The sequence below is a fragment of the Crocuta crocuta genome, unplaced genomic scaffold (assembly GCF_008692635.1).
Source record: "Crocuta crocuta isolate KB4526 unplaced genomic scaffold, BGI_CrCroc_1.0 scaffold1954, whole genome shotgun sequence".
In the NCBI taxonomy this organism is placed as follows: domain Eukaryota; kingdom Metazoa; phylum Chordata; class Mammalia; order Carnivora; family Hyaenidae; genus Crocuta; species Crocuta crocuta.
This window is the reverse complement of record NW_027528644.1, coordinates 81,843-95,820: the sequence shown is the minus strand read 5'-3', so window position 1 is coordinate 95,820 and position 13,978 is coordinate 81,843. Positions and strand designations below refer to the sequence as shown.

The 13,978-nt window shown below is 41.4% G+C and overlaps 1 protein-coding gene across 8 annotated transcripts in view; it reads right to left on the bottom strand.

Annotated features, from left to right (window-relative positions):
* The window catches only part of BRCA1 (BRCA1 DNA repair associated), a 61,617-nt gene that overhangs the window by 23,311 nt on the left and 24,328 nt on the right, over window positions 1-13,978 (bottom strand). For 4 of the 8 annotated variants that reach the window (XM_077755244.1, XM_077755246.1, XM_077755245.1 and 1 more), the window contains exons 9-12: window positions 13,878-13,954; window positions 9,824-13,252; window positions 9,335-9,423; window positions 4,081-4,252 (exon numbers count right to left, since the gene is read on the bottom strand). In XM_077755244.1, coding sequence (XP_077611370.1) covers window positions 4,081-4,252; window positions 9,335-9,423; window positions 9,824-13,252; window positions 13,878-13,954 — 3,767 coding nt within the window. The remainder of the gene's footprint in view (window positions 1-4,080; window positions 4,253-9,334; window positions 9,424-9,823; window positions 13,253-13,877; window positions 13,955-13,978) is intronic. The other 4 variants (XM_077755248.1, XM_077755250.1, XM_077755249.1 and 1 more) reach the window with 1 other exon arrangement.

The following is a 13,978-nucleotide window of genomic DNA, read 5'->3' as shown; positions in this document are numbered from 1 at the left end:
GAGCCCAAGTCCTGGTACAGTCCCTCTTAAATCACCCCCTCTTCTGGGGGTGGGGAATCTTAACATGTTATATTCTTCATGGTTAGGGGCTATGGGCTAGACCAAACATTTAATAAATTTACTGACTGCCTATTATGTATGAAGCATTATGCACAGTATTGGGGGGGGAGCCAAAGGAAAAGATATTGGGGAGGAAAGATATTAAGAAATAATCAACTACACGGGNCCCTGCTCATGCTGTCTGTCTCTCTCTCTCTCAGAAATAAATAAAAACATTTTTAAAAATTTAAAAAAAGAATCAACTACAAAATACAGAACCTACAATGAAATTCACTTTAAAAAAAAATTTTTTTTTAATGTTTTATTTATTTCTAGGAGAGAGAGAGAGATAGCATGAGCAGGGGAGGGTCAGAGAGAGAGGGAGTCACAGACTCTGAAACAGGCTCCAGGCTCCAAGCTGGCAGTCAGCACAGAGCCTGACGTGGGGCTCGAACCCACGAACCGCAAGATCATGACCTAAGCAAAAGTCGGGCGCTTAACCGACTAAGCCACCCAGGCGCCCCTGAAATTCACTTTTTAAAAAAAGTACATACTCATCCACTCCAACTGACTCAGAATTTCTGGGGCAGGGACCTAAGAATTTTGAACAAGCGCTTCCGGGAATGAACGTACGTACTGCTGGACAGAAAAGCTCAGATATGTCTGAAAATCACTTCTGCTGTAACAGGCTGTGATCTTACAAATGCTAATGTTTGCTTTATGAATGATAGGTAATCAAAAAGAAAATAAACCAACAAAGTGCCCAATAAGAAACAGCTTTACCTGTAGCGGAAAGTACACATACTTTATAATGGGTAAGGACACACATTTGCACAAAAATATGCAGGCTTGAGAATGACCCCTAAATAAACCATAAGACAGATCTATGCTGAGGGTAAGACATTTGATGTAAAGGCCCTAGAAAAGGAGCTTTCTTCATCTTTAAGAATACTAGATGTTAAAAATAAAAACTGGCGAAATCCAGTAAGTCTAGAGTTTCATTTGTTACCAGTAATGTACCAATGTTGGTTTCTTAGGTCTGATAAAAGCACCATGGTAATGCAGGATGACAACATTAGGGGAAATGGAAACTAGATAAGGGGCAGAATTCCTGCAGGAACTCTCTGTACTATCATTGCTACTTTTCTGTAAGCCTCAAATGATTCAAAAATAAAAAGCTTATTAAAAAACAAGTCAGTATAGCTAAAGGTAAACAAGACTACCCTTCCTAGGATCAAGAAGCTCACTTGAATTTCAGTCGCCTCACATCAATTTAAGAAAGGAAAAGGCACAAACCTTGAATTGATATTAAGTTGATGCTCACACTGTTTCAGAAATAACACCACAAAATTCCAGAATCCATATCCAGAAATCTCCTTTCAGTAAGTCTGGGGCAGGCTTCAGGGTTTTAATCATGTGAATTAAAATATTTACTGTCTACTATGTTCTTTTTTTTTTTTTTTAAGAATTTTTAAATGTTTATTTTTGAGAGAGAGACACAATGCGAACAGGAGAGGGAGACACAGAATCTGAAGCAGCCTCCAGGCTCTGAGCTGTCAGCACAGAGCCCAACATCGGGCTCAAACTCACAGACTGTGAGATCATGACCTGAGCCAAGGTTGGACACCCAACTGACTGAGCCACTCAGGCGCCCCGAGTGTCTACTATGTTCTAAGCGTTCTCTGCCCTCATGGAATCTACACTCTAGTGAGAGGTGAAGGGGAACTCTACACAGTAAGGAAAACAAATTGTGTATAATTAAAAGCTAATAAGGGTTATGAAAAAACAACAGTAGAACAGAGGAAAGCGGGGCTGGAAAAGTCAGAGCGGTAAAAGTTACAATGAAAAAGATGACAGCTCATGGTAGATCTTACTGAGCATTGCTCTGTAATGTAATATCAAATAAGCAGCATTTGAGCAATTTGTACAACATATCCCAGTTATGGCAAAGAGATCATGCAGGGCACTCTCTGTGGAGTTGGGAGAAAGGAATTTTTCTTCTTTTCTTAGTAATCTCTATACCCAACATGGGACTCAAACTCAGGACTCTGAGATCAAGAGTCACATGCTCTGATGACTGAGCCAGCAAGGTGCCCAAGGACTTTCTTGTTTTAAGCCAGGAAATTCTCTTTAAACACTTATATATATTTTTTTTTCTTAATTAATTAATTGAGCGAGCGAGCAAGAGAGGGAGAGAATCTCAAGCAGGCTCCACACTCAGCACAGAGCCCAATGTGGGGCCCAACCCCACAACCATGACATCATGACCTGAGCCAAAATCAAGAGTGGGATGCTCAACAGACTGAGCCACTCAGGTGTCCCAAGCCAGGAAATTTTCATAAGCCCCTCCTCTGTCCTCTCGACATTTACCCACCCACCTCAGAACTCTGAGGATGTTATAATTTCATGAGAAAGAAGACCAGTGAATAAGTGTACTATAGAGTAAAAGCTCCTGACAAAACTGCTATTCAGAGATTCAAAAGAAATTTTCAAAAAAGGTTTTCAGGGGCACCTGGGTGGCTCAGTAGGTTAAGCGTCTGACTTCAGCTTAGGTCACGATCATGGTTTGAAACTTCAAGCCCCAGATCAGACTCTGCTGTCAGTGCAGAGCCTGCTTCAGATCCTCTGTCTGTCTCTCTCAAAAATTAATATTTTTTAAAAAATGGTTTTCAAATCCATAGTAAAGCAGAATGTATAAAAATAAAGCATTTATGAAATTTTAAAATGAAAGCAAGCAAGCCACAAGAAACACGTTGTCTACAGATCTTCAGGAAAAAATAAATGCACATCCCCGCCAAAAAGGAGATAGATTTACACACATATTCAAAGCCAGACAATAATATTGCCTACGTTGTGCATTAACACGGAAAGTCTAGTCTTAGACTGAAGATGGTGAAAGCACCCTAAAGAAGAGAACTGTGCTGGGGACGAGACTTTGGGCTTCATTATCTGGGAGAGGAACTAAATGAAGGTACAGTTACAAAGAAAGCATTTAAGGAAATACATTTTGAACCACTGCCATAGCAACGGAGGCCCCAGCTTCCCATGCACGAGCTACTGTTTCTCCCTGAACATGCACATACTGCAAGGCGCAGTCTGGGACTGGAGCCACACTATTCTGGAGAATTAAGACTTGATTTCCTAGAAAGATGAAAAGGAAGGCCCTAAGGCCCCAAGACAGACTGGGGAAGGGAGTGACAAAGAAGCGACCTTCCCACTAAATTAGTTGGATGGGTATCATGGAGACAGTGGTGAAGACCACTTGGGGAGGGCTCACCACACTGCCGGTCCTGAAGCAGCAGCCCTTCTGCGGCGCCCGTGCCTGTGCGTCTCCTCTCACCTCTGTGTCTGCGGATCTGCCCCTAATTAAAACCTGCCCAATGTGCTGTCTTCCACAAGGCTCTCTCCAATCAAAACTCAAATTTTCATCTCACTTTCCTTCATTTACGCCACATTATTCCTCAGCTCTGTGCTCACTTCTTATGGGAAGTCAACTCTGATCAATCCCAACCTACCTAGTTATTCCAAGTGCCTTCTCTGAGAGGTCCGTGTGGTCTTGTTGGTCACTAGAACGCTGTCATAAAGGGCCTGACTCTTTCCATATAACTGGGCTTTCTGTGGATCATGGTGCAATTCCTGACACTTTGGACATCTCTTTCTCAAAATCAGAAAGCACATTAAATAGGGCTTTGGGATCTGATACCACTGTTATAAGGAATACATCCTGTTTTTTATATGTTTTCTAGAATGATGGGGTTGCCTATTTCCAATCTCCCCTAATACACTAAGCTTCCTAGGGGCTCCCCATAGTTTCCCCTCATTGTGGGTCCTCAGACAATGACACTTCTTGACTGTCCTGGTTACCCTGTAAGGCAAATTAGTTGTGAGCAGGGACTAGAACCAGGGCTCAAAATAAAATTACCCGTGGAGTGACTCAGCAAACCAATGCTGAGCAAAGAACATAAAATGTTGGAGTTAGGCCCGCACTTTAGGAGGGAAAAACTTTGCTTAACATGCCAGAGTTTGGCCAATATTACAAACCTTTCTCTGATGTGCTTTGTTCCAGATTGAACAGGTCCTTAGGGCCACAAGAATCTGCTAAGAGGGCAGGGAAGCTGTTAGCAGGCTGGCTCTCGTGCTGCTCTAGCACGGCTTCCAGTTCGGCCATTTCCTGCTGGAGCTTGATCAGGTTGTCTTGCATGGTATCCCTCTGCTACAAATACAAGAAACAAAGCCAAAAAAGTCACACTCTTTAAGCAACTTGCCAGAGAGCAAGAATATGTCACACCAATTAATTTTAGCATGGGAACCAAAGTCACCTAGAATGGAATTAGGAGTTCTGGTTGATCACCTCTCCATCCAACCATATTTCTGCAATTAAGGCCCATGAAGTTATTTCAGAATAATATCAGAGCAGGAGAATAACACCTCAAAATCTCCCAAACAGACTTGCTTTATCGTGATGCCCTTTCAACGTTGGTTACCCTCTTTTAAAGCGAGGGAGCAAAAAAACAAAGTATTCAAACAGTTTCAATATTTAAAATTAGCAAGATTCTGTTAATATTTTACACAGGCCATGTTTCACAGATTTGGTACTGTGGGACTCAAAAGAGATTTGAGTTAGTCCATGTCATAGCGTCTGCCTTCTGGCTTGTGAGGACTCTTCCTTTTCTGGGATTCTTTGAACGTTTAGTTTCCAAAAGAGAGAGCAAAGAGCTAATTCACTGATTTATCTATTCACTCAACAACTATTTGCTGACCATCTATTGCATGCAAGGCACTGTTCTAGGGGCTTATAGCCCTCATGGCGTTGCCATTCTGGATGCAGAGACGGTACCAGGAGATCACGACAAAGAAGGACCTGCTACAGGGAAGCATCTAGCAGAAAGAATCCTAGGAAATCCTGGAAGGATTGTTACTGTTTTTAATTCAAGATAATGGGCTCTTCTTGCTGATGGGACTTCTGATGTTTATTTCTCCATTTCAAGAAGAAATCTGCTAAGTCTTAGGTTTTTGATAAGCAAGGTATTTGGTAAGTAAGAGGCCTTCCAAAAAATACATGTCTTCACGACTATTAGAAGGAACATCTATGGTTGGCAGCAAACCCCAGGGAACCAGATTGTTTCACCCTCCCTTTCTTCTGATCCTTGAAAAGGACTTTTGCCCTCTCCTAAAAACAAGCCATCTACTTTCTCCTGCCACACTGCGTTCATAGCTTTCAGATGTTTATGACCAGAAAAACGTACTCCCAGCATCACAAAGGCTTCCTCTGCTGCCCCGAGACGGAGACCGCCTTGCTGCCAAAGTCTGCAGCAACGCCATTGCCACCACGTGGTGCTTCTGGGTAGTTCTGTCTCTGATCAAACCCTGGCCGGGGGAACTGCCTCAGTAAATCTGGAATGAAACCCCATATACAGGTATCTGACAAGCTTCAGAAGCTGTATTAGTCACTTCCACCATGACTGCCACATCTAATTTCTCTGTGGCCATTAAATAGGTTAGAAAATCAGGAAAAACAGTAATGGGAGAATTGTAATTAGAGATCTTTTCTTTGGGTTTTCCCAAAAGAATTACTTTATAACCTAAAGTCCCTTGTAGGTAATTGCCCAGACACATTTGGGAGACCAAAACCAAATTGGTTAGTGAGAGCTGTTTGTTTTTTTTTAATTCTAATTCTTAAGTGTTTCTGGAATAAGCCCTATTCTTCTTTTCTGTTCCCAATATGCTACTCTGATCTCTTAATATAGCTGCATTACTGTGAAGTTCTTTAAAACTCATTATTGCCCCCAGGATAAAGCCCAAATTCTTAAGCATAGCATTCAAAAGGCCTTTCACACTCTGATCTTTTATTACTTCCCCAAACCACCCATATGCCATTTTCCAGTTTCATATATACTTTCTGGACACATCATGCCTCTGTGTCTTTTTGTCTTGATTGCTGCCTCCCTTCCCTTTATACCTGGAAAAATTCTTCTCATCTTTCAAGGTCCAGCTCAGACGGCTCCTTCAGAAATCCCCACCATCTACTACCAGGAACAGATGATCCCCCATTACTTCACTTATACTGCTAATGCACTAGTATACAAAAGTGGAATACTGGACCCTTCTTAAATTTTATTTTATTTTTTAAAAGGTTTATTTATTCTTTAGGTAGAGAGAAAGAGAGAGAATGCATAAGTGCAGCGGAGGGGCAGAGAGGAAGACAGAATCCCAAGCAGGCCCTGTGCTGACGGTCTCAAACTCATGAACCATGAGATCATGACCTGAGCCGAAGTCAAGAGTTGACGCTTAACCAACTGAGTCACCCAGGCACCCCAGGACCCTTCTTGATGGGTGGAATCCTTCTTAATCATTTTTGTATTCCCAATGCCTAGCAGGTGGTAAGTACTCAGTAAATGTTTAATGCAGAAATGAATTAATGAATGAGTATAGTTAATCAGTCTTTGATAAAAAAACAGATACTTAAATAGTACCAAATTAGGGACGCCTGGGTGGCTCAGTCAGTTAAGTGTTTGACTTCGACCCAGGTCATGATCTCACGGTTCATGGGTTCAAGCCCCGCATTAGGCTCTGTGCTGACAGCTCAGAGCCTAGAATCTGCTTCAGATTCTGAATCTCCTTCTCTCTCTACCCCTCTCCCACTTGTGCTCTGTCTCTGTCTCTCAAAAATAAGTAAAATATTAAGGGGGGCCTGGGTGGCTCAGTTGGTTAAGTGTCTGACTTCGGCTCAGGTCATGATCTCGTGGTCCGTGGGTTCGAGCCCCGCATCGGGCTCTGTGCTGATAGATCAGAGCCTGGAGCCTGTTTCAGATTCTGTGTCTTCCTCTCTCTCTCTGCCCTCCCCTGCTCGTGCTCTGTCTCACTCTGCCTCAAAAATAAATAAACGTTAAAAAAAAAATAAGTAAAATGTTAAAAAATATTAAATGGTACCAAATTAGGATTTCTTTCTCTCCTATATATTTCTCCTTAGTTCTGTTAAACAGATGGAGGGAAAAGATCCCACTTCAATCATTTTGCCTGTCTGTGCTACTCTAAATTTCAGTTAGCCATGAAATCTGACTTTAGCTGTTTTGAGTAGACTGTTGATAAAAACATTTGGCAAAATGAATCTTGAACAAATAGACATATCTCTGGGAAGATCAGAAATATGAAAAACAAAGAGTTTATGGAATGTCAAATCTAATGCACTACGGCAGAGGCCAACAGAATCAGAAACTGGAACCCACAAACTTAAAACACAATGGACAAAAAGGTGAAAGGCACTGGTGAAAAGGTTGAAAGAGCCCCAAATCCACCTAGGAGTTGCAGAGAAAAGGCCTCCTTAGTCTTTTCATTCATTTTGTCACCATGGCAATCCTGTAGGCGGGAAGAATACTGGTGACAACTCAGGTACGAACAGGCTGAACAAGCCACCGTCTCAAAGATTTCTTCCTGACTGAAGCAGGTTTCAGCCCTAGAGGGATCTGCTCTGTACAGAAAACGGGCAGAAGACAAGCCCTTTCCTTCCATAGTCCTCACAGCAATGCCAAGAATTAGAAGATGTTAAAACTGGATACCACCTGGTGTTAGCAACAGTGCAGGGAAGTGAGACCCATCAAGTATCACAGGGGCTGTGAGAGTATGGATTTGTTCAATCTTTCTGAAGAACAATTTAACATGTATCAAAGACCAAAAACTTTAGCCGTAGGAATTTATACTAAGGAAATCACTGGGAATGCAGGCAAATCTTTAGCTATTATGAAGATATTACTATGGTGCTGTACATAATAGCAAACTGTGTCTCTTACTTTGAAACCCTCATATTTATTAATAGGTCAAATAAATCATGGCTTACCCAAAGGACAGAATACTATATAGCAATCAAAAATGAATCATTGAGGGGTGCCTGGGTGGTTCAGCTGGTTAAGCCTCCGACTTTGGCTCAGGTCATGATCTCACAGTTCGTGGGTTCAAGCCCCACATCAGCCTCTGTGATGACAGTTCAGAGCCTGGAGCCTGCTTTGGATCCTGTCTCTGTCTCTCTCTGCCCCTCCCCTGCTCACATTCTGTCTCTCTCTCTCAAAAATAAATAAACATTTAAAAAAATCATTGAAGAAAACTTAATGACATCAAAAAAACATTACAGTGTATGTTAAGTACATGGAGCATTATGTATTTTTTAAAGCTACAGTGTACACCTACCTTTGTGCACACACAGGAAGAAAAATGGAAGAATACGTATGAATAGTTAATAGTAATTATTCCTGAGTAACCCATAGAATTTAATCTTTTAAATAATTAATGTAAGCACATGGCATAAAATTCAAGGCACAAAAGGATATTCAAAGAATAAGGCTTCCTCTTCCTTCTCCCAGTCTTGTTTCCCCACTCTGAGGGCAACCACTATTACCTGTTCAGTGAAGATGGTGGTGTTAATCTTTATTTATTTATTTATGATGGTGTTAATATTTAAGCACTGTGATAGAGAGTGCTTTTTCAAGGAGAATCCTCTGCCTGTAGTACTGAAACATTCATGTTACCGATCCCCTTCATAAGTACCACAATCTTGGTCTTGGCCATGAGATACAGGAAGTAAAATCATGTTACTTTCTTTTTTAAAGAAAAAAGAGGACTTACAGGCACCAAGAAACAACTTGCAGATTTAAAAAGAAAGAACAAAAAGAAATCTCCACAAAACAACGGAAGGCTAGATCATCTCTGTGGGCTCCAATTTTGTACCAAGAATAAATACACCCCTCACTTTAACACAGTAGTGCTTTCATAGATATTTTTGCTATGGGGAAAATTGCTTTTTTAAACAATATATATTTTTAAATATTTATTTATTTTTGAGAGAGAGCATGAGCAGGGGAGAGGCAGAGAGAGAGGGAGACACAGAATCTGAAGCAGGCTCCAGGCTCTGAGCTGTCAGCACAGAGGCCGACACGGGGCTCGAACTCACGAACAGTGAGATCATGACCTGAGCCACCCATGCGCCCCTAGGGAAAATTGGTTTTGAAGGTTTAGCTTATTCATTAAGTTCAGGATGTATTGTTTGTAGTGAGCCAGGTGCGGGGGGTGTGTGTGTGTGTGTGTGTGTGTGTGTGTGTGTGCACATGTGTGTGAGTGAAATAAAAGGCAGCATGAGTTCCATTCAGGTGCTTATCATCTACTCCGAGGAGACAAGGTACCACATACAACTGTTATACCATTAATTCTAAAGGATGATCAAGCAAATGTCAGAGCGTAGGGTGCCTGGGTTCATGCTACTGAACACAGTGGACACGACACACACACATCCACACAAGCCTTTTACCTGAGTGGTTAAAATATCACTTTGAGAGGACACCCCTGAACAGTCTTCAGAGAGGCTTGTTTCACTGTCGTACCTGGATGCCGCTTCACCTTAAATGATGATAAAAATAGCTTCAGATGTGAAAACAGCACATACCACAACTCATATCCGTCTCCTCCCATTGGTGGGCCAAATTTCACTTTCACGTCATGCAAAATGATCACACTCCTTGTTCTGGGACACCTGGGTTTCCTCTTGGAAATCATAACAATGAAAACCAGAAATAAGTCCCCCAACAATTAGATCTCTTTCAAACAGAGAAGATGTACTAGCTGGGTAAAGGACTTTTACGGAAAGGCACCTTAGGAGGAACATGTGTAAAGCTTAAGAAACAGATACTTTAGTTGCACTTGGAAACTTGTAAAATGTCCTCTTCCAAAAGGCTAAATCAACATTTAGCTCATTTCTATACTACAGATGGGGGCAAACACAAAAACCGGGTTCCAATACCTAAGTTTGAATCCACACTCTGCTCTTCTTCGTGATTATCATCTTCCAGGCCAGGTTCCCTTTCATCATCATATGAACCCAATTCCTCATCACTCAGACCGTCCAGGTTGCCAGACTGATGCCTCACTTGTTTGGAAGGAGGATCAAACATCAAGAAAGGATCCTGGGTATTTGTATCAATAGTTGAGTCTTCCAATGCACTGCATTGTGAAGAAAATAAGCTACCAGAAGACCTCGCTTCCTCACTAAGGTGATGTTCCTGGGATGCCTTTGCTGATGTTACCGGGTTACTGCCGTCATGTAAGCTATCCTTCAATGATTCTAGGTTCTCCTCTGTTTTCTTAGACAGACCCTCTGTGGCAATGGCACTATGGCTGGTAGACTGAGAGGTTTTATTGGCTACTTTACCAAATAGTAAGTGTTGGAAGCAGGGAAGCTCTTCCTCCTCACTAGACACGTTCTCTTCTGAGAACTCTAACTTCCTGGTCCCTGGTCCCTGGCCCCTGTTTCGTGTTTGGTCTAAAGGGCTAGGGCTCCTTCTGAATTTTCCTTTCTGGACACTCTTGCTAAAAACAGCAGATCTTTCCCTATCACCACTTTCAGCAAAGCTGATGTTTCCTTTTATTTCATCACCATTTAATAGGTCATCAGGTGTCTCTGAACAAACCTGAGAAGCACGGCTACTTCCATCAGGTTGTTCTACATTATCGGAAATTAGACATAGGGTGAAATCTGCATTAACAGACTGAACTACTCCTTCATTTTCTCCTTGCCTTTTCATTTCTAGACGTTTACAATTATTTATAGGAAGGCACTGCTCATAGGCTTCAGGTTGCAAAAGACCTAACCTGCGCATAGTACTTAATTTAGATCCTCGGTTTCTACCCAGTTCTGTTTGAATGTTTTCACCACTGGAACCTACTTCATTAATACTAGAGCCTTCGTTAGTACTGGGACCTACTTCATTAACACTGCTTGAGCTAACTTCTTTAAAAGTGCTTTCTCTAATGTTATTTTGGCTAACTGTGCTCACTGTACTTTGAACGACATTCTCGTTTCCCACCATTCTTTCAGGTGACACTGAATGCTGCTCAAACTTTTGCTCCGACAGGTTTTTCTTACATAGAGCGTTAACAGATGATCTGATGGGAGAAAGTGGTGGTATATGATAAGAGTTTGTGGAAACTCCAGGGTTATTTGCATCAAGGAGTTCAGTTTCATCGCCTCTGAACTGAGATGACTGACAAAGGCCAGAGACTCCTTTTTTGCTACATTTGCCATAATCACCTGGCTCCTCCGCTTTCTGAGTGACGGCAGAAAAGCCTGCAGTTGCACAAACTGCCTGCACATGCTTGATTTCAGTCTCTTTCTTTCCCTGATTTTCTTCTTTTGGTTCACATTCAAGAGTGACTTTTGGACTTTGTTTCCTTAGGGACCTGGAACTGGCCCAGACTGTTGCACATTCCTTTTCTGGATTTGAGAACAGAGCAAATGACTGACGTTTTGAAACCTTGAACGTATTATATAAATTCTGTGTATCAAGTTCACTCTCTTCCACTTCTACGCTTGTCTCCTGAGTGTGGTTATCTTCACGTCTCAGCAGATCTGTAAAACCCTCTGTGCCATTTCTAGTTTCTTTAGAACAACCATGGATAGGTTCCTTGGGGATTCCAATTGCTGCAAGCAGACTCGCACGTTGATTTGGTGCTGTTTTTGCCTTCCCTAGGGTGTCAGCTTCCAGTAAGGAGACACTATCCTGAGTGCCATAATCAGTATCAGGTACCATTGAAATACTGGTACTCTCTACAGACCTTTCAGTTTGCAAACTTTTTCCTCTGCTCAATACCAGCTCTTTGGGATCCCTGGTACTATCAGACACATGAATCGTTCCCCGGCTCTCTTCTATTTCTTCTCTTCGAATGCTAGGGTTGACAAACTCTTGAAGTTTATTAGAACCTGAACAGTTAGTAAAAACCTCAGGTACATTTGTTAAATTTAGCTCCGGAAAAGTGCTGCTGGCAAGTCTTTTATTTATCTGTTTATTTGGCTTGTTACGCTTCTTGTCTCCAGGTGCAAGTTCTTTATCTTCCACGAGTTGAAGTGCTTTGCTGTGTCTGACTGGCATTTGGTCCGAACTTTTTCTTTTCACCATCTCTTCACTGCTAGAACAACTATCGATCTGTAGTTCGGTATGATCAGGTGGGCTTGGATTTTTATTGACTACTAATTCCAGTGCACACATGTGCCTGGTAGAGGACTTCCTCCTCAGCCTGTTCTCCTTAGGTGCTCTTGAACTGTAGCTATTTAATTCTGATTCCATATTGCTTATACTGCTGCTTATCGGTTCGGCTTTGGTTCTAAAAGCAGATTCATTTTCCAATGATTCTGTTGGGTTAGCATTTTTCTCTTTCTGAACATAATCACCTTTTGTTCCATTCTCAGAACCATTATTTGTTATATTCATCACATGACCATTTCGCCCTATAGGGTCGGTTCCCTCAATTAGCTTTTCAGGAGTCTTTTGAACAATGGCCAAATCTACTTTCTTGATAAAATCCTCAGGATGAAGGCCTGATGTAGGTCTCCTTTTATGCTTTGTTTTATTTGTGAGGGGATGGGCTTGCGTTATCTGAGGTTCTATAGCACATGCTCCTATAATGAGATCTTCAGCTGTGTGGCTCAAGTTAGGGAGACTTGCCTTCCTTCGATAGGTTTTCCCAAATATTTTATCTTCAATATTACTCTCTACTGGTTTGGTGTGGACTCTTTCACTTTTGCATATCAAAGCTTCATGAGGATCACTGGCGATTAAGTCTATTTTCTCAGAAGAACCAGAATATCCATCCACTTCCTTTGGAACTTCTACTGCACCAGCTACTCCAGTATTTGATTTACATCCTCCTTCGTGTGAGTCATCAGAAGTCAAAATTTCATCACTTCTGGAAAACCACTCATTAACTTTCTGTATGCTACTATTCAGTGTTATCCAAGGAACATCTTGGGAGTCTCTAGGACTGTCAGAGGATGGAGGTTTCTGCTTACTCAGTTCTTTTCTCCCACACAAGGGATCAGCATTCAGAACTATCTTTTTTTCTGTGCTGGGAGTCTGCCTATCATTACATGTTTCCTTACTTTCAGCCCATCTGCTTTGTTGGCTCCTTGCTACTCCAGGCTGTTTGCTTTTATTACAGAATTCAGTCTTTTCTACATTCATTCTGTCTTTAGTGAGTAATAAACTGCTGTTCTCATGCTGTAATGAGCTGGCATGAGTATTTGTGCCACATGGCTCCACATGCAAGTTTGAAACAGAAATACCCTGATATTTTTCTGGATGCTTCTCAGTTGCATGCTTCTCAGTGGTGGTCAAATCTTTATTACTGGATTGACAATGTTCAGTATTTGTTATGTCCTCAGAATATTCACAAGGAGCTGAAAGTATACAAAAACAACAAGGTGCTTAAAAACTGAATTATCACCAAAAAAATAATGTACTTCACAACTTTCAGGGTAGAAATAAAGGAACTGGCTATTTTTAGAGAAACTAACCTCATAAACCACCAAGTATATTGAAGATGTAGCTCATGTCCTTTCCCAGAATTCCTATTTATCTAGATTCTCTTTATCTCCACTTAAGACACTTAAAATTTTGATTTCAGAATTCTCCCTATTCATAAACCATACCTCCTATTTCTGTAACCTCTGACAATGAACTTAAAGCGGACTGGACATCAGACATACAGTGCTCTGTTCTATCTTCAGACTCCTACTCCTTCTGCTTAAATACCAGTATACAAAAGATGAAATATAAACACACCAATTGAAAGTAAAAGGCAACAACCAGTTACATAGGCTACTATTATAATCACATCAGTCTAGTGCCATTGAAATAGATCAGGCTGTACCATGACATTTGAGAAAGAAAGATTTTCTAACTCTGCCAAGAGATGTTGTGAATTATAAATGTTCCAAATGGTCTTCAGAATAATCTAATTATAGTACTGAATCTACCCATTCTCTCTTCATTGCCCGTTAAGTTGAAAAGACTAGTCATTACCCTTTTTTGCAGGATTCAAACTGGCTTCTGCCCTGGCTCCTTGAGGGGTGATTCGTAACAATTCGTCATCTCCCACACTATAGAGAAGAGACAGAAGCCGT